Source organism: Sphaerodactylus townsendi, linkage group LG09 (genome assembly GCF_021028975.2).
Source record: "Sphaerodactylus townsendi isolate TG3544 linkage group LG09, MPM_Stown_v2.3, whole genome shotgun sequence".
Classification (NCBI taxonomy): Eukaryota; Metazoa; Chordata; class Lepidosauria; order Squamata; family Sphaerodactylidae; genus Sphaerodactylus; species Sphaerodactylus townsendi.
The window spans coordinates 40107024-40128319 of record NC_059433.1 but is presented as its reverse complement, the minus strand read 5'-3'; the positions used below and the strand labels follow the sequence as shown (position 1 = coordinate 40128319).

Sequence of the window (21296 nt, the reverse complement as noted above, 5' to 3'; positions counted from 1 at the left end):
CCTTTGTCTTGCCCCAGACCAGGCTCTTTGGTCACTGGAAGTTCATTTTAATTGTCCATGAAACTCACGCCAGAATAAAACTGTTGTTCTGTAAGGATCGGAAGTACTTTGTTGTTTTACATAAACCAGACATTCCCTGGCCTGAACTATTTACAAAGGTTTCACAGAGGTTCAGGCATTTATCAATTAGCACATTTTTTATTTGAATGCTGAATTCTTACCCTTTTTCCTTGTGGATTCTGGAAACGTATCTTCCATTTGAGACGGAGATATGCTACTGCTACTAGCTGATTTGGGTACAGTCTCTTCCTAAAACAACAAATTGAGACTTTAGACTTTTTGACAATCCTGCCTTCCATCACTTACAACAATAATGGAGTTGGATTCGAATTCAGTAGCACCTTAGAGACCAACAAGATTTTTGGGGTATAAGTTTTCTGGAGTCCCTTAGTCAGATGCAATTAGGCAAGAAAAGATTTACCTCTAAATGCCTATGAAAGGAGAGTATTATGTTCAGCATAGGCTGTAGGATGTTAATGGCGTGTTGAACTGGTTTGAGATAAGAGTTGATGTGACTGTGGCTGTTTCCGCACAGGCAGAAAACAGTGCCCTAGGGACGGTAAAAAAAAACGTCCCTGGGGCCCTGTGCTCCCCCCCCCCCCCCGGAACGAAGACACTGCTTTTGAAACTCACTCCTTGAGCGCCATTTTTCAAAAGCGGAGTCTTCCCACTGGCGCGGTGTGAAGCGCACTGGCATGAGGGCGCCGCTTTTGGCCCCTCCGGTTTCCCATTCACCTACCTCTCCTCCCTGCACAGCTCTGGAAGGACATGCCCACGCTGCCCTCCAACCCCCGGAGGTTGGAGGGCAGTGTGGCCATGTCCCTTCAGCTGTCCAGAGCTGCAGAGGAAGGAGAGATGGGTGAACGGGATGACCTGCAGGCGGTTCCATGCGGTGCTGCCTCTGAGGGCCACAGCAGCCTCGGAACTGGAATTATGCCAGTGGAGAGCTGTTTCATGTTGCTGTGAAGAAACGGCCTACCTGTGGTGTACTGCTGTTGTTTAGCTTGGACCTATCCTGTAGCAGGTCATCCCTTGCTATCATTCTCCTTTGCTGATTTGTTTCCCTATTATATCACCCTCCCCCCTTCTGACTAAGATTTAAAGATTCAGAAATCTCAATTTCTACTCATATCTCCTTATGAAGAGCTTCAAGAGGACTGTTCCATATTTGGTATATAGGGAACAACAAAGCAAATGAAATTTGCTCCACACTGGAGCAAGGTCTTAACTTTAAATATATGGTAATGGAGTCTGAATTAACAATGACTGAGATGGAATAATTTGGGGGTTCTAGTTGCTTGTTCTCCTGACCTGGATAGCCCCAGACTAGCCTGATCTTGTCATATCTGAGAGGCTAAGCAGAGTCAGCCCTGGTCAGTATTTGGATGGGTAACCTCCAAGGAATACCAAGGTCATGAACATCTGAATATCTCTTGCCATGAAAACCTTACTGGGTTGCCCTAAGTCAGCTGTGACTTGAAGGCAAAAAAGGTGCTTATTCAACATCAATGTAATGTGTAGCAAAGTCAAAGTTAGGGATTATGATGGGGATTACTAAGAATGGAGTGAAAATACAATTGCCAGTACTATAAAGTCTTTGTATACTTCAGAATACCAGTACTGTTCTGGTTGCCATTTACCAAAACAATACTGGTGGTGGAAAGTGCCATCAAGTTGCACCCAATTTAGGATGACTGCATAGGGTTTTCAAGGCAAGGCACATTCAGAGGTGATTTCCCATTGCCTGCCTCGGCATAGCAACCCTAGCTTTCCTTGATGGTATCCTATCCAATTTTTGACCAGGGCTGACTCTGCTTAGTTTCTGAGATCTGATGATACTGGGCTAGCCTTGACCATCCAAGTTGTTGGAAAAAATACAAAGCTGAAAAAAGCACAGAAGAGAGCAACCAAAATGATCACAGGGTTAGAGCACCAAACTGTCTGTCCCAGCTTGGAGCTGTGGTATTATACACTTTCTTGATTAATCTTAATTCAGCATTTTCGCATTGAATTCTCCTTTTGAAGTTTTCTGTAGAACAGAAACCTTTTGATTTGAAACAGTATGTCCTGGAAGATTACACTGTTGTCCTACTGGCTAAACATTCCAGGGTTTTTCAGAAAAGATGACCTGGTGGGGGTGGGGGAAGAGACAAGGGGATGGGAAAACCATATATCCTGAACATAGGCTGGCACTGCCTGGTATCTCACCTCTGAATCTGAGCTATCCAGTTCTGCCAAAGTGGGAGCTTTCAATAATCTCTTCCGTTGCACTGCCAACTGAGCAGTGCCAATGCCATTCACATTTGCTTCAGGTGCCAAGCTGCCATTCAGTACACAACTTTCTGATGCTTTTCTGGAAGTCTCTGGTGTGGATGCATCTAAAAAAAATAACCAGAATTGCTTGCATGATGGCATGTTAAACTAAAACATGGATGCTTGGCTTATACCTTGCTCTCACAAAACTATTAATTAGAAGGTTCATTAATTTTTTTAGCTTTGTGAAAATAAATTAGAGACATTGACAGTGCAGATGAAATTGAGAAATTAGTGAAATTGAGAAATGGGTGGGAGTGCAACTTTCACAAATGCCATCTCTAAAAAACAAAAACTAATCCATATTATTTGTTTCCATTTCTAATAGATAATAACACCAAGTTTATTAAAACCAATACAACATTTAAGGAGCACCTTCACTGCACATCTCTGCTTGAGGCCTTTTTAAATTTACTTTGTACTTGTGAAATAAGATCCACTAGAAAATGAAAAGGGCTTCTCAAGCCATGAGAATCATGATTACAAAACTGCCAGTCTAGCAAGGTGTACCAAAGCTCAACCTGTATTTCAGAAAGCAGTTGAGCATTCGTTTGTGTAGGGGAGAGTTTTAAAACCTTTGATTATATGGATAATTTTAATTACAATGGCTGATCATTTTTATACAGATATATTTTATAATGTACCAACACAGCAAAGCAGTTACTAATTGATTAAAAAAACAGGAAATAAAAAAGTGCCCGAATATTATTCTCTCATAATTCTATCTATTATGTAAGCTTCTGATACAGATGAAACTAAACATCTCCAAGTTCAATTCAAAACTGTTTGCATTTTTGCAAGTGGTCAGGGGGGAGATGCTTGCAAAATATGAGCATATGCACATGCCCAGATATCTATCTTCTGCAAATCTTACCATTCCAGGGTGTGTGTTGAGAGAGTAATAAGCTGTGAAGGACAATTTTTTAAACATCGCTGACTAGGAACACTTTTCCATCAAATTCATTTTCCTATGCTCGCCAGAATGACTTCCTGGTGTGGTTGATGGGAACAGTAGTTTTCTTGATGTCCTAAAGCCAGTTCGGGCTGTTCTTCTGTTTTATAGAGCCATTTTCTGTGGCTGTCCCCACCCATGAGGAAGTAATGCTTATGGGATTGCTACAGTCTAATTTTCAGCAGCAGACTGAATTTTGAGAATAAGTTTGAACTGATCCCAGAAAAAAAAGACTTTATGAGCTTTTCAAGCAGGGCAACTTAGATTTTTGAATTCTCCAGATGATAGTTTGCCACTACTTGGCAAACATTAGCACTTGGTACACTATTGGTACAAGCAAAAAGGGGGAAAATAAATACACAAATGCAACCCAGTGTTGACATATTTCAAGTTACATCCTTCTTCAGAGATACAACAAAAATGTGAATATAAAACAGGCAGTGGGATATATGTTTCAACTGTTTGGTTCAAATACTTGTTTCAAATATTTGTTGTACCCATGTAAGTGTTTCTGTAGAGAAAGTCAAAATATGTGCATGTTGGACTATTTTTTTAAAGTTCAGTACACTGGCTTGGATCCAATGATGCTTAAGCAGAAACATAAATGGACTTAGCACAGTTCCATTTCCACAAAATATTGTGAAACATTTAGTGCTTTCCTTCCTAGGCTACACAATCCACAAATTGGTTGTGCGGGCAAAATACAAGGGAGGATACAATGTCTGACTTAGCTCATGTTGTGCTGATCTAACCTATTGTTTAATTCAACAATTTAAATATGATGATTTAAATACTGAAGAGAAGCATAATGAATACTTCCTGAAACAGTACTATCTCAAAAAGTGTTATCCTTTAAAAGTCAAGGCCCTTAGAAATGTATAACTCAGTTTAGGAATACACTGTGAGTTATAGATCAAAAACAGTGTTGTGAATTGTAAGAAAAAGAATGACTAAACTGCAAGCTTTCCAAGGAGGCAAACTTATTATTTCTAAGTATAACCTAACGTGCCAACATTCTCGTACCACCTAACGTGCCACCTAAGTACCACCTAACGTGCCAACATTCTCGTAAGTGACAAGACCAGTAGCCAAAAGTATATCAGTCATACCTGGATATAATCTCAAATCTCAATCAGATAACTTCTACCCAGTTTCCTGAGGTGGCCAGACACTAAACAAGAAGTGGATGATGAGGTGGATGAAAATAAGAGAAGTCATATTTGTAATACTGAAAACCATATTATACACCCTGAATGAAAATAGAATTCTGTGAGATGCTATGATGGTTGTTCGCCAGGGACAAGATAAGTAAGCATCCATCAGCACCCTTTGGAATAGACAGAAACACTAAACACCAATCAAATTCTAGAAACACTAGATGGGCCACAGTATCAAATGTTGTGGAAAAGATCTAATAAAATTAAAAGGCCACACTTCCCCCTAGGGATTTACATGTGAAAACTGCTATTCAAAACTCACATACAAAATGAAAATACATACACAGATTTAATTTTTAAAATTTTACTTCATACACACTCCACTTGTCTCCCCAATGGAAACCCAAAGTGGCTTACGAAGTTTATCTTCTCTTCCATTTTACCTTCACTACAACCCTGTGAGGTAAGTGGGGCTGAGAGTGCGTGACTGGCCCAAAACCACCAAACAAGTTTTCATGGCAGAGTGGGAATTCAAGCCTGGGATTCCCAGATTCCAATCTGTCACTCTAACCACTGCACAAGCTGACCTTCACCTATTTGATGTTCTCTAGATGTGGCTCAAGCTATCCAGCAACCATTCACTTGACAACGTTTTCTGAAAATGTAATAGCTTATTATCTTCCCTCAAATAGAAGACTGAAGACAGGCTCAAGCTTTGCTCCATTTAACATGTTATGCACAAATATCAACATTGCTATTTTTAGCAGAGACTGAACAGTCACAGATTTGTGCATTAGAATGTACCCTGCCTCTCTATAGATGTACTGATTACTGCAGCTGGCAGAGGACAATCTCCTTCTTTTGTCTGTAAGCAAACGTGTTACAGCAGGTAAATGATGATTCAGTCTGTGGATACAGATGTCCAGGGTTCTCCAGTACACTAGGTATAGATTTTTTATGGGGGGGTTCGGGGGTGGGGCCATACCCCACCCGCCCCTAGGGCATGGCCACGCCTCCCCAAACACTGCCCCCGGCCCAGCGCTTATAAAAGCAGCTCTCCAAGGCCGGGGACGACAGACTCCCCCGCCCTGTTTTCCCCTGCCCCCCACCAGCTGGGCTCCCAGCTGGCAGCTGGCAGTTCCTTTTGCCCTCCCCTCTGGGCAGAGGCATAGAGGGAAAATGGAGCCCAGTGCAAAATCTGAGTGCCACCCCCCCCCCCCCGGCAGCCGCTGTAATGCTGGAATCCACCCCCAAACAGCATCACTTTCAACGGTGTTTAAACTAGAGAGCCCAAATTCTTTTAAATCCACCTTAAAGGGAGAATCTGGGGTTCCCAGTTAAACAACATTGAAAGTGATGCTGTTTTGGAGTGGATTATCCCCCACCATGAAACAGCATCACTTTCAATGTGGCGTAGTGGTTAAGAGCAGGTGCATTCTAATCTGGAGGAAACGGGTTTGATTCCCTGCTCTGCCGCTTGAGCTGTGGAGGCTTATCTGGGGAATTCAGATTAGCCTGTGCACTCCCACACATGCCAAGCTGGGTGGGCCTTGGGCTAGTCACAGCTTTTTCTCTCAGCTACCACCCACCTCACAGGGTGTTTTGTTGTGAGGGGAGGAAGGAGTCAAAGAAGAGATTATGTAAACTCCTTTGAGTCTCCTACAGGAGAGAAAGGGAGGATATAAGCCCAAACTATTCTTCTTCTTCTAAACTGAGGACCTCAGATTCTCCCTTTAAATCCATGCCGAAGGGGGTGGATTTAATAGGAGAATCTAGAAACCCAAGGGGTGCCTGCTGTCAGGGAGTTCACGAATTGTTAAGCTATGGCACCAAACTTTTAGGAGTATCTTTAGGAGACTCTCTAATGTGTGTGTGTGTGATACCACCCAGGTTTGATGAAGTTTGGTTCAGGGAGTCCAAAGTTAGGGACCCTCAAAGGTGTAGCCCCATCTCCTATTACCTTCCATTGGAAACAATGGGGGATGAGGCACCCCCTTTGGAAGTCCATAGCTTTGGACCCCCTGGACCAAACTTCACAAAACCTGGGTGGTATCAGTAAGAGACTCTCCTGATGATACCTCCCAGGTTTGGTGAAATTTAGTTCAGGGTGTCCAAAGTTATGGACCCTTAAAGGTGTAGCCCCCATCTTCTATTAGCTCCCATTGGAAACAATGGAGGATGGGGGCACCCCTTTTGGGTGTCCATAACTTTGGACCCCCTGAACCAAACATCACCAAACCTGGGTAGTATCATCAGGAGATTCCCCCAAACAATCCCTGACAGTTTGGTGCTGCTAGCCTAAACAATGCGCCCCCTGCAGGCCAAAAACAAAAAAAACTCACAAACTGGTGGGTGGAGCTTCGGACATGAATGGGGGGGTTGAACCCGAGAAACCCCCCCTTACCTACATCCTTGTTCAAAATCACCTGAAGGGCAGTTGTTGACAATCTTAGTTAACAATCTTAGTATCCCTAAAAATCATGGATTGCTGTGATGACAATTTCAGACGGAGTGGACAACTAAATGCTGGTGCGCCTATCTTCCCTGTCAGCCTTTTGTTTCAAAAATTTAAAAAGTCATTAACAGTTCTTAAACTCATTTCCTGCGCAAATTTTCAGTTCTGAAGCATACTAACTGGTCAACAAAACTGACAGAAGCATAGGAATGCAGAGATGCATGCTTTCAAAGGCTAATCACTGAACCATAATAATGGTATCATTTTGACATCATGTCTTCTGTTGGCCTGAAAGCAGTGACAACTGACCTAATTATTATTATCATAGATTAATTATTATCTTCTGCAGGCAGAGCATCTCTCAGTGCTTCTCTCAGTGTTTCATTCGTTCCCCATGATATGAATTGGAAGAGGCCTATAGTAACCGTAAGCCTGCTCTGAAAAAGCCATCCTCAGGATTAACATTTAAGTTATGGGCAGCCCAATTCGGAACCCTGAGCGGCCAAGGACGGCACTGTAGTGGCACCACCCTGTCACCTCTACAGGGCTTTCTGGCAATGTAGGGAGGGTGAAAACTGAAGGGTAACAGGTATACTTACAATATATAATCCTGTCAAGCAGAGTAATGAGCAGAAATGTGGACTGTGCGGCATGTCAAATTAGAATAGTTTATCTTTCTAAAGACCAGCTGTTTTACCTCAGAATTTCATAAACATAAGGAGAACTTTACTCTCCCAAAACTCACTGCCACCAGAAAGCCCTCTATATGGCTCAATGAACTTTCACCACCCTTGGTCCAAGAAAAGGGCTGCAGTGTAATGGCAGCAAACCCAGGGTGGAAGCTGACTAAGGTTGGCTCCAGGACTGAGAATGCCTCCCCCATGTCCTTACTGCACCAATTGAGCTGATGGTGGTGCAGGAGTGCCAGTGGTGGGATTCTAAAAAATCTACCACCAGTTCACCCCCCTCACTGAGTGCCCCCGCCCCCCACTTACCTGGCTGCTGCGCCCCACCCCCCCTTTCTGATGTTGGGCAGGGGAGGTGAAGGAAGGCAGCTGCTTCGGGGGACCAGCGTGGCCTTTGGAGGAGACCTGCAGGAGCACCAACAGGCCACGCCACATGCAGGGGGACAGCTGCTGATCGGGCTGCACGCCTCTGGGCTCGCGGCACAGCCTTCGAGAGGCTTGCTGGAATGGGCTGTGCGCTTCTGGGCTGGTGGCACAGCTTTCAGAGGAGACTGCGCTGCCAGCCAAGGCACACGGCCCAATTGGTGGCTGCCCTGGGATTCCAGCCGGTTAGCTATTGGTTCGGCAGCATTGATGAGGCACTGAGCACTGCATCTGAGCATAGCATCTGGCCAGCTGCAGATTGGGCTGCCTGCTCGGTGGCCGGCCAGCCAATGTCCCACGGAAGGGGGGGTCCTGGCCAGTGCAGATCAGGCCATGCATGTGGCACAGCTTGCTGCGCTCCAGCAGGCCTCCCCTGAAGGCCATGCTGCTGGCCCAGAGAGAATGTGGGAATGCCCCCGCAAAGGCAAAACTGTAACTGCAGCTATACAGGGACTTGGAACCTCGGCAAACTAAGTACAGAGTACAGATCCTGTCTGCTTGATGGTCCTAAGCATGAGAGGAAGATAATGACTTTTCTCTTGCTACAGTCTAATGGGGCAGTGGTGAAAACTGCATGGAGGAAAGTGTTAATGACTGATTGTCTCTGACTCTGATTTCTGCTGTAAGATGATATAAAATTATGGGATGGAGCTGCTTCTGCCAGATACATCTTCTAAGCTCTAGAAGGAGCTCCCCATGACCTCTGATGAGCATTCAGTTGAGCAGAAAAAAGCAGCTTTGCCTCAGTTGATCTGCTGGTTTGGGTGCTGAAAAGTACAAATGTATTTATTAACTATGCCGATTACTGAATCAATGCCACTTCCAGCCTAGTATCAAGCCGACATAGTTGGTAAGAGTACATTTACAAGACAGAAGCATCTATGCTGATTTACTTAAGTTAAATTGTACATCAATATTAGATAATAAAAGCACAAGACATGTGAGAACTTGTGGGGGTGCGCCTTATTTCCCCTCCTGTCTACCTCCCCAAATTTTCTTTGGTCTTCCTCTTCTCTTCTCCTCAGACTCTCCCTTTTGATCTTTCCTTCTCTTTTTCCCGTTCATCTACCTTCCCATTTCTCTCTCCCCCTATCTGCAGCTTTCCTCCCTTACCATCCTGCAGTTTCTTCCATTTCCTTATTACCCAACCATTTACCACTGACCTTTTTCTGCTGCCCCCCCCTTTTAACTTTTTTAGTCTCTCTCACTCCTTGACATCTCTGTTGCTTCATAATAACCAAGGGATGGAAGACTCAGCAATGGTTGGCTGTTGTGGGTTTTCCAGGCTGTATGGCCATGGTCAGGTAATTTTTGCTCCTAACATTTTGCCTGCATCTATGGCTGACATCTTCAGAAGCAAATGCAATTGCCAATGCAAATGCAAATGCTATTGCAAACACAACTGTAAATGAACTCCATCCAGACATATGCAAAAGTACCGTAGCCATCTGTGAAGTGGACAAAATATATACCCCACCAAACAATCACTCAATACCGTGTCACGGATAGATATATCTTACTGTACACCTCTGAATATGCCAACCATAGATACATGAGAAATGTTAGCAAAAACTACCAGACCATGGCCACACAACCCGGAAGGTCCATAACAATCAGTTAATTCCGCTGTGAAAGCCTTTAACAATACATTATTTAAGGTAGCTTGGCAACCCTAAAAATGACTGTTGTCACCATGAAGACTTGCAAGATTGTAGCCGACTTTTAAAAAAAAGATTTAAAAAAATTATTTGAACTCTAGGGCTAAGTTCAGAATTAGACGTACAGAATCATACACTGATATAAGAGAAATTTTGCTTAAGACACAAATAGCTTCCTTACTAACTTCTCTATTGGCTAGTTTTGCACGCTTAAAATGCCCCGTTGTTGGCACAGGGAATGCCGCAGTGCACTGGGGAGTTTTGCACAGCTTCCGGAGCTGCAGCGTGCCTGTCATGCTTTCGCCCTGGAGCTGCCCCACAGCAGTGGATTTGCTCTGGGACTTTCCAGAACTGCAAAGGTTGAAGACCTTTTTGAATGCCCTTCTGTTGCTATGGCAGCTTCTGTTGCTGTGAAAACTCCTTGGAAGCAAAACAAGGCCATTTTTCCTACCACGCTGCTCTGGCCCACCCCTCCAATGAACGAGCACTTCCCTCCCCCCTTGCAGTGGAATAAAAAACATGGAGGGAGAAACCTTGCAAAAACCTTGAGAAACCTTGCAAAAAAGTGGCTTGTGAAGGTGCTGCAAATGGGAGGGCAGCGATTCCCTTGCACACACAAGAATTTAGATGTGGGTTTTTGGGAGTACTGTGATTCCCTTGCACATGCAGGGATTTTAGACCGAGGGGGGGCGGGGGCGAGGGCACCGATTCCTAGCACCTGTTTTGTGAGATTTAAAACTAAATTGGTGAAAGTGAGTGGGGGAAACAGGGGGGGAGATTCAACCAATCAGAACACAGGAACGGATGTTGTCCAAGCATGGTAGAAGACACTGCTGAAGACCTCATGGTGCAAGTGGAGGAGAGCCAGGGAGCAGTGCAAAGTCAACAGCAGGGTAAAAAGCGCCATGGCAGCTGCGTTCCTGAATATAGCTTGGGGCATTTTTACTGTGTAAAATCAGCCTATTGACATACGATGGATTGAGAGTATCTCATGAGCATTACTATTCCGATAGTCATTAGTTTGACAAATGACCAGGAAAGCACATCCTGTCCATTTAACAAAGGTTTAGTAAGCAGAAATAGGCAGCTGAAGCTTTTGATGGCAGGCAGCTAAACATCTTCATTTGATAATTGCAGTACCCCACCCCCCCCCACCCCTGCCTTTTTATATCTGGGTCTCTCTTTATTGATGGGACCCGCCGTTTTCCCTTTGGGGGAGGGTTTTAAATTTGGGCTTCGCTGGACACCTTTGATTTTTATTCTTTGTATTAACCGCTGTTTTTAAAGGGATTTAGCAGTATATTTGTATCGAAATTTATTTGCTGAGATTCGATTTTGTTGTCTGGTTGTATCATGATTTAATTTCTGTTGTGCACTGACCAGAGCCCTTTGGGGATAGGGTGGTATAGAAAACCAAACAATTAAAAAAAAAACCATCAACGTGATATTAAAATGACGACTAGAGAGACCAGTTTTAAAGTTGGCAACTGTAAATAGAGAAGGTGTTGCATTATTCATCATTAAATCTTTCTTCTATGGTTGCATCAAACCAATTTATAGCCTTCAATTTGAGCCCCTTGAAGATCAATCGAAAACTTTCAGCAGCCTCACATTAGAAAATAATTTCAACCAAAAGCATATGGGTGTGGATTTCTGGATAGAAGGCAAGGTGTGTGTGTGTGGGGGGGGGGGGGGGGGGGGGGCCACAAGAGCTGTGCCTATAAAAATGCAAGCAATCCACTTTTCCCATTTCTTGTAACCCCCATTGCTTCTGATTTCTAATCAAAATCATGAGTAAAAACAAAATATATCCAGCACTATTATTCCCTCTATTTTAAAACTAGCAAACACTGTATAATCAGAAAACAGAACTTTAAGATCCTGTGATAGTTCTGTCTTCTCAATTAATAAAATGGGGTGGAATAGCAACCAGCTGAAATATCTAAAAGGAACTGGCGAAGGAACCAGGAGTCTCCACTACAGAAACAAGGATGAATCACCAGACACAAGGACTTTTCTTGATAGTTCAGTATCGACAGTCACAACTGTACTCTGACTTTTGGGAGAGAAATATAGTCACAATGTCTTCAAGTGCCATCTTCCCAGTTACTGTTTAAAGTCCAGTGTATTGGGGTTACTTGGAAGATAGGCAGCCGATAGTTTCAGGCAATGGACTGGGGACACTATCATCCCTCCCACTGCAGACTGTTACTCTCATAAAATGAACGTGGAAGTTCAATATGGATGTTTTGTCTGGGGTCTTTCAGGAGGCAATTTTGGATACAAAAATTAACTATTTCCCTATTTTCCTTTTTCATTGGGACAATTTGGTTGTTGTGCTGCTCCTGGTTTTACGTTGTTTTCAATCTGTATTTACATTTAAATTTTATTGATAGCAAGTTAGATATCTTGTGTACCAAGCTGGGAGAAAAGTGGGAGAAATTAATAAAATTAGGTCATCTGCATTAACTCCCTTTGACTATTGAAACAGGTAACACAGTGTAACTAGACTGGGGTACTTTGTGTGGAGCAGATCACCGGTACGTGTGTGTTAAACCATATTCCCATCCACAAACAATTTTCAAAGGTTTCAGTAGGACTGGAAGTCAAATGAGTGTGCAAGTATATTTCCCCTCACAACACTTCAGTCATTTTACCTCTGTGCAAAATTCTGCTGTAAAAACTTTGACCTCTCCTGTTATTAAGCATGTGGACCCCTATCCCCAATCTCATCATTAACTTTCATCCATTTCCTTACAAACTTCTTATCCTTGCCTTTAAAGATTTCAACAATCATGTTCTGTCTGTCCTTCCTATGGTATCCCTACATTAGATCTACACTCCTCCAATTCTATCAGTTTCTGTTGTGGTAAAACGTAGACAATTGGGAAATGCAATGGCAAGTCATCTCATAAACATATTCTGCCTAGTAAATGTCATGATGTGATGTCATTGCATGGTGTCATTCCATCATGATGCGATGTCATTCCAATGAACCAGTGCTTGTGCAGGGGACTACCTTTACCATTTTAAGCATTTCTTGCTTTCTTTCACAGTTCCACCTGTTCTCCCTTGTGGTCTTCTAATGCGAAACAACATCCCTAATACAAATGCCATCTTCCTTCTTTAAACTCTTCCTCAGAATCCACAATTCTCATTTCCAAATGAAACCTAAGTTTAAGTGTCTGCATATGCATTTATTCATCCTGTTAAACTATGCTTAGATCTTCTTTCATCTAATAAGGTCCATGTAAATGTGCCTTCTCACACTTCGGCTGATTCCAGGGAGGCTGTGGAAACTCTGAGGCAGTTTTGGAGTGGATGCAGGCTAATAAGCTTAATCCTGACAAAAGAACAGTGCTACTGGTGAGTGAACAATTTGGCCTGGGATTTAAGGTGTCCAGCATTAGATCTGGATCAAAGTGTTTACACGAACTACAGACCTGTTTCTTCAGAGGGAATGCTAGGGTTGCATTCCCTTTGAAGAAATAGGTCTGTAGTTTGAGTAAGCTCCTTTATCCGGGTCTAATGCTGGATAAGTAGGTGGTGGCTGGGAGTGCTTTTTACCAGCTTTGACTGTTTAGCCAGCTGTGGTATTCCCAGGCAGAAAAGATCTGGCCAGTGTGGTGAATGCCCTAGTTACATCCATATAACTATGTGTGGCTGCCCTTGAAAAGAGTCCAGAAACTTCAATTGGTATAGAATGCTACAGCCAGGCTGATGACTCAGGTGGGTTACAGAGATCATATCACTCCAGTCTTGGCTCAGCAACTCTGGCTCCCAGTTTGTTCTGGTGTTGACCTTTAAAGCTTTACATGCTCTGGGACTAACATGTCTGAAGGATTCACTAATCTCTCATTAACCTGCTCAACTGTTACCACAGTCTTTGCAGGCCCTGCTTCAGAGGACATACCTTCTGAGGCTTCTGAATTTAAGTAGGTGGCAAGCCAAGAGAGGGCCTTCTCAATCCAAACTCTCAAATTCTCTTCCCAGAGATACTCACTGTCCCCCTCTGTTGCCATCTTTCACCAGCAGATGAAGACTTGTTTCACCTGGTGTTCCCTCAGCGATTCCTCCTTCCTGCCCTGTTTTAAAGTATGTATATTTTAATTTGTTTCAGTTGCTTGACAGCTGTGTTTTGTTTTGTTTTAATGTTTTCTTATTTGTGATTTTATTATGTAATGATTTTAATGTTTTAATTGCCTCGGGATCCTGAGAAGGGCAGAAAGGCAGGGTATAAAGCTTACAAATAAATGAATAAATAAAAATAAAAACATATACCCAAAGGCTGTGTGTCTAAAAGTTGCAGAAATTTAAATCAAGTTTAAATTTTGCAGACCAGGATTTGGAACACAATTCAAGACTCTTACATGAAAGTTAGACAGACAAATGGAATGGAACACATTTTACAGTTCACAATAACCACGTCAGGTGCTGTAGCACATTACCTGACAAGTCAAAACTGTAAGACATGCTAAGAGGCCGGATTGCTGAGGGAAAAAAAAGAAAACACATAAAAATAATAAAAGAAAACAATTTAGTTCACATTAAAGAAACATAAAGGAAACAGAAGATTAGTCTCATAAGATGTTACACATTCTATTATACAGGCCAAAATAAATCTGAAATCCGTCCAACACTTTTTCTTTACTGCTGTAAAGGTGTAAGTGTAAACACAGCAATAGCTTCTCTGGAGGTAACAAACATATTAGCACCAAGATCCTAAACACATGTACTATGAAGTCAGGGCTGGTGTACCCATTACTCACCCTCCATGCAGGCAATGGAACCCCTTTCTTAGGACAATGCTACATTTATACCCCTCCTTACATCACAAGGAAAGGTGAGGCACACATTTTAATTAATCGATTAATTGATAGATATCCTTTTAACATGCACAAGTGTACACATGATCTACCTAGCAGAGCAGTTTGTTCCCAGATGTGGCAGTGAAATCATGCAAATCATATGCATATTGGGGTTATGTATGAAGCAAGAATCTTTTACGTGTTACTCTGACTTTTGGTGGGGCTGTGTGCAGAAAGGGCTTTTTTTCAGCCTGCCCATGGGATAAGTGTTTTCTAAACTGGCCTTAAGTCAAATTAATTCCAGTAAGAACACTTAGCACATGACAAATTTCCTATAATATAGCTTCTATGTAGGAAATTGCATGCACATAGGGTACATTGTCAAACTGCTAAAATGCAAGTTCCTATGGCAGTATATTTCAGCCTGGCAGAAAATCGAGACTGGTGGTAGATTTCTGAGGTAGGTACAAATGGCAGAAGAGACATATTGATTTCAAGTATTTCAAGTATTGATACTTGAAATTGTACTGAGATGGAAATTAGTCATGTTTGAAGCAGTTTTGACCATCTTAAGATCACACATAAAATCTCACAGTTTTAAGAAAACAAACTGGAGCCAAAGACCTTCTACTACTATAACATAAGTACATGCAAAAAAGGGGTAGAAGAGGAGAAACAAAGTATTGCACAGGTATTGCATCACAGATACGTCAGTGACTGAAGAGATTCATTCAATTTTAAGAGCCTAATCTCATGTGATATATAATTTGTAAAGAACTCTATTCAAATCAACTGGAATATCGTTCTTTATAATATAGTTCTTTATTCCATGTGAATATCTTTGTTCTGCCTCAGATATCAAAATATGCCCATCACATAACAGTCTGAAAAAAATCAGTCACTTGCTAGGGCAAGGTCAAAGGGGTATTGGAAACAGACATTTTATTATCATTCTTCCTGTTGTTCCATATACACTATAACAAAAATTCAAATTTATTTCTATACTATCTCTTCAAGTGAAAGTCTGGGAGAAGTGGTTGTAAATGTGCACAATAGTTGATGCTTGAAACAGGGTGTTTCATTCATAAAATTCTGGAATCCATTAACAGGAAATTGCTAAATTTACAAAATAAGTCCATGCTTCAGAATTATTCAATACATGGTCATCCCTTTGAGAATCACAGAAAAGGCCAGTACTTAGCAAATATAGTATTTTCCCTGAAGTCAGTTTTTCATTCACTTCACTTAGTGAACTCTAAAACAACTTTAAGAGATGGGCTAGACTTTGCTCATGTTGTACAGTTTTGGGACTAAGATGGATACAGCAGCTTACTTAAGGCCATCCAATAAACTTGTGGATGAGATAATTGAAATGGCTATTTTCCTGGCTCATAGTTCACTAGGTTCACCAACTCTCAGGAGTGACCAACTCTCAGGAGTGACTGTCAGGTCCAGATAATCAAAACACTCAATAACATTTTTTAAAACAATAAATATAAGGTTTAGAATTAACTTCAAAGAAAAAGAATTTTGCAGGAAAAATATTTAGTGATTTAAGTACCAACATTTGTAGAGAGACATTATCAATAAAAAGTACACTATAATAATCAAGGTGGGTGCACAATTAGAAATAATATTTGATAAAGAGGGAAAGTGAAAAATAGAGAATTTGAATAATGTACTGGCATTTGTTTTGTGTGTGTGTAAAGTGCCATCAAGTCGCATCAATTCACGACAACTCCACAGGGTTTTCAAGGGAAGTAATGAAGAGCATTTGTACAAACTATTTCAATTACCATATTACCATACTCATCCCATGGCTGAAATCCATTGCCATTTTAAGCAAATATTAAGCTAACACTGGACACAAAATCTGGCTCATTGCTTTGCATGTATTCACCTCACTCTTGCTTTTCAATATATAAGGCTGAAATCTTATTTACATTCACGTGAGCGTCATTCAACTCAATGGGTTTCTTGCAAATAAAAATTACAAAATCAGACCACATGCCTAATTTTAACCACTACAACTGAAATCATAATCTAAAAGAAATAAAATATTTACATTAAAATTTTCTGTTTATTTATTTATGATTTGATTTCTAAGCCACTCTTCCCCATATGGGCTCAGGGTGCCTTCCAAAAATAAAGCAACAATTAGACAATAAATACAATCAATAAAATCATCTCCCTACATTAATGGCATCAAGAGTGGGCAATATATTAATAACAAAGAAAAGGAGCAGGAAAACACAGGAAAGCAGCAGGAAAGGACAGGGAAGGGGAAGGGAACAAAGGGGAGAAGGAAGGCCAGCTGCTTTAATGCCATTACTGTCCTCAACCAAAGGCTCAATGGAGCAGCTCCATTTTACAGGCCCTGCAGAACTTAGTTAAATCCCACAGGGCTCAGCTGACAGAGTGTTCTGCCAGGCTGGGGCCAAAACCGAGAACGCCCTGGCCAAGGACAGCTGAATATCTTTATGCTATCTTCATCAAAAACTGATGCTCCCAATATAAAGTAGTAATATCTGCATTTTTAGTAAACCCAGAACTTCAAAGAACTCATTTTTTCATCTTATTAATTATATTGTTTTGTTAAAAAATCACTTTTTTGCACTGTCAGCAATTAAATATGAGTAATCTCATTAAGAATACATTTCAAAACTATTTATAGTTCCTGCTCATGTTTACTGTAACCAAAATTTTTAATTTTACTCGTGTCAATTTGTGTTATCTGTATATACAACTGGGCAGTGTGTTCCCAAAGGATGATCCAGAAAAAGTGAAGGGGTCTGTGAAATGTAGTCCAGAGGGGTTGACTGGACTTATAACTTCCACAATCCATCACTTTACCAATACAGTCCTCATCTCCCAGAAAATAGTGGGCAAAGGTCTGAAGAGCAAGGAGGCAAGAAGGGGCACACAAAGAAAGAGAAAGCTAGGGTAGGGGGGCAAAAACAGAATTGGGGCAGTGGGGCAAAAAGAAGAGAAAGAGAGAGCTGGGGTAGCAGGGTGGAGAATGAGAAGCAGAGTAGAAGGGGGAGAACAGAAGAAAAAAGGTGAGGGTGCCTATGGAGTACTCTCATCTGCTTATCGAGATGGGGAGCTCTCCCCAACTTCACAGGTCCCCCACCCTTTTGTAAAGTCTGGATCCAGCTTGGCAAATGTGGCAAATGTGGGGTGCTTATAGTCCAGTCAACCCCTCTGGACTACATTTCACAGAGCCCTTCACTTTTTCTGGATCATCTGGATAACAGGCACCCTGTTGGCTCCCTTCCCTTTGCAAAGCTGGGATCTTGGCTTTGCAAACAAGGTGGTGTGCCTATGGAGATGGGGATCAGCTTTGCAAACAAAAGTTTTCTAGTTGTATTTTCTCACACAATGGACTTAACTGCAAGTCTGATATAATGCATCTGGGTAGGGATAATGCCACTTCTTTGTTTGATACATTAGTTACCAAATTGTTGGCATTAAGAAACTATTCAGTAATAGTTACAGCAGTAATTTGAGTTTGCCAAAGTAATGCAACTGATCTCTCTGTAAACCAGGTCAATCTGTATCAGTTGAATGTGGTAGTTTAATTACTGTACTTTTCCACTGAAAATTCTGTCCATATCTTCCAGAACTCTTTTTATGGTTTTAATACAAGCCTGGGGCAAATCTATTATGTCCTTCAATGGAAGGAGGAGAAGCCTCATTATTCGTAAGGGACAGAATAGTCTTTCAGTAAGTTTCAAAACATTTATCCTTGTTTAGCCTTTTCTAGATGTCTTCCTAGATCTATTACTGCAAACTGTATTTTAAAATACCTTATCCAGTGTTCTTTTCTAACGTCTCCTCTTTGAGACATATAATTTTTCAGCACATTTTTCGTGTTGAAAAAGCCCCCCTCGACTTATACGCGAGTCAGGTGTATTTTAAAAAATATTTTAGGGTTTTCATTTTGTCAGCTGCCAGGTGGCGCAGTTTGTAGGCTAGCGGCACCAAAATTTCAGGGATTTGTCAAGAGACTCTCCTGATGATACCACCCACGTTTGGTAAAGTTTGGTTCAGGGGGTCCAAAGTTATGGACCCCCAAGATTTATTTTATTTAGATGTTTGGAAGATTAACATTGTCACTTCCTTGAGTGCAGCAGCATAGACCTGTCTTAAATTTTCATTATTGCGCAGAGAACAGTATCTTCCCTAGCCCACTAAAAATAGATCAGATATAACATTATTGCCTCTGAATTTCGAATAGCACAAAACCTAAAAAGAAACAGCGGCACACATTCACTAATTTACTGGAGAAAACGAAAATATGAAGCAAAAATAAATTTCCACATTGAATCTGCTATCTGCACACAAGTCTATAGATCAACAAAAAATCAAAAGTGAAAAGTAGGAACCTTGTACATTTCTTATCAATGAAGAATAGCCATATCAGTACTGTAATACCCAGGACTGCATCATCAAATGCAAAATACTGACCTAGTCTGCTACGCCGGATTTCATCAGGAGAGACTGGTCTCAGCTTTCTTTCAGATTTTATTTCTTCCAGTATTCTTTCGTGGAGGCTACGTGGTCGTGGTGGGGTTGGTTTCAGTTTTCTTGCAGAAGCCTTGAGAATAATTCAAACAAAAGGAGAAAAAGTATGCATTTTAGGGATGTAATAACAGAGATTTTCAGAAATAAATTATTATAGCGCAATGGGTAATACACATGAATTACTGAGTGTTTTAGCAAAGTCAGGAAAATAAGCTTCTCAGTGGCTTATTTTGGCAATTTTGATTTCTATACATTTCTTTTTACTCTTAGTTGTCCTCATATGCACTCAAATAGCACAATCACAGAACTTAATAACATCTGCTATACAATCTTCCATTAATTCACTTACTCACCAATTTATATATGCTATTATGTACAGACAATGCCTTTCTATTCTCTACACTGCACAAACACTAAAGAATAGGTGGGCACAAATCTGACGTCAAAATATATTTAGAATCTGGCAGGCGAACACTGTAATAACACACCAGGATATTCTACTGCTAAATGAAAAATCATCATTCTTCTACAAAAGAATTTCAAAGGGGGAATCCAATAGTAAACTGTAGATTAGGATTTATCAGTAGATTTAATATTACCCCACCCTAGTCCTTAACAAGAATTTTGGATCTTTTGCTCACTAATGCATTCATATCCCACCCTAAGTTCAGCCTTATCTGTAACTTTTTAGTTGGAAGCAAACTTAAAAAGTGTTCAACAAGATAAAAGTTGTCTTCATACAAAAGAGGAAAAAATCCACTTGAAGTGATAGTTACATTAAACTTAGTTTCGCAGAATCTGATTCAAAATTAAAAATGGACAGTATAAGCTGTATGGTACAAAAACTCACTGATTCTGAATTAGATCAGATTTCAGATAACAGCTTCAACAGAACCTAATCTCTTGTTTTTTATTCCTCAAACATCCAAGGGAGCTTCTTATTTGGTTGTAATTTTGGTAAGCCCCACTTACAAATTAAAACTTTTTGTTTTGTTTTGCCAGAAAGGAATAAATAGGGCATAGGAAACCAATATAGAAACCAGGATTAAACAGTAAATAATGATTTAGAGCTTCTCTTTTCCTGGATCTTTGGGCAAACGGGTACAAATAAAAATGGGCCATTATTACAGAAGTGAGAAGGATGTACGTGTAGGTGTGCTGATGTGGAGCAAACAGGGAATAAAATACAATCAACAGGTTTGTCAGGATGATCTATCAACTAATCAAGAAGTTTTTTCACAGTCTAGAACAAAGTTGGCGCATATTGCTAGCATGAGGAAAAGGAGGGTGTGTGCATTTGGGCATACCGGTAGTTGCACTGCACAATGTGAGTACAAGGAATTAAGGGAAAGACTTCCTGGACAAGGACTGGCCACACACAGGAGGTAAGCATGGCACCCAGGGAAAGAAAATGTACTACATGAAGAAGTAACACAATGGATGTTGACAAGGAAAAATTACATTACCAAAATGAAAACAAATCAGAAGGTTTCACTTTAAAATAATTCTCTATGAAGTTTTCCAAAATGCACTTTAAGGGCAGTAGTGGATTGGTACATAGAAAATGTCTGTGATTCCATGTGTTCTAAAGTGCTCTGTGGGTGGGAAGTGGGGAAGCTTTATTTTAAAAGTTCCTAACTTAAAATATATAAAAAGTTCTACAGAGGAGTCTCTTGCCTAGAAAACTCTACAAAATTGCCACCAGTTTACTGCAACTTGACAGAACGCACATATACCCAATAGAGCACATATTGAATTACATACTGGATTTAACGGAGGTCTAGATCGGATGAAGTCCAATATTATTTCATGGGCACTCTTTTTTAATCGTGGAGGTATATCTCCATTGACCTGAAAAAAGAAACAAAATTTTTAACATTTTGACTCAACATCTGCACCTCTGGCAGTCTAAGCTGATTGTCAAGAAACTGTTGTCTGCAGGATTGCCAAGATTGACAAGCAACACACAGAATTGTAAAAAATTCTGGGGTGTGAGTCTTAGTAGTTATCACCAGCTCCTCTGTCTACTCAAACAGCCAGAAGCCAAGGAAAAAAGTTTCCAACTTTCTTGGGATTAGAATCCAGAAAGTCACCTCTGCAAGACCACTTGTAGAGTGAGTTTCACAAAAAAAATATCAAAAAATATTAAAACAGTAATGGAATTAGACTGCCGCCTCCTAAAAACAAAAACCACAAGATAAAGTGATTTTTAAAAAATTGTGCAACAATATTTCTAAAAAAACACAGTAACAATAAG

General features: G+C 41.0%; 1 protein-coding gene across 4 annotated transcripts in view; it reads right to left on the bottom strand.

The window, feature by feature from the left end:
• The window catches only part of SPIRE1 (spire type actin nucleation factor 1), a 107632-nt gene that overhangs the window by 20708 nt on the left and 65628 nt on the right, over nucleotides 1–21296 (bottom strand). For 2 of the 4 annotated variants that reach the window (XM_048507611.1, XM_048507613.1), the window contains exons 7-11: nucleotides 20804–20890; nucleotides 18983–19112; nucleotides 14153–14194; nucleotides 2269–2438; nucleotides 222–309 (exon numbers count right to left, since the gene is read on the bottom strand). In XM_048507611.1, coding sequence (XP_048363568.1) covers nucleotides 222–309; nucleotides 2269–2438; nucleotides 14153–14194; nucleotides 18983–19112; nucleotides 20804–20890 — 517 coding nt within the window. The remainder of the gene's footprint in view (nucleotides 1–221; nucleotides 310–2268; nucleotides 2439–14152; nucleotides 14195–18982; nucleotides 19113–20803; nucleotides 20891–21296) is intronic. The other 2 variants (XM_048507612.1, XM_048507614.1) reach the window with 1 other exon arrangement.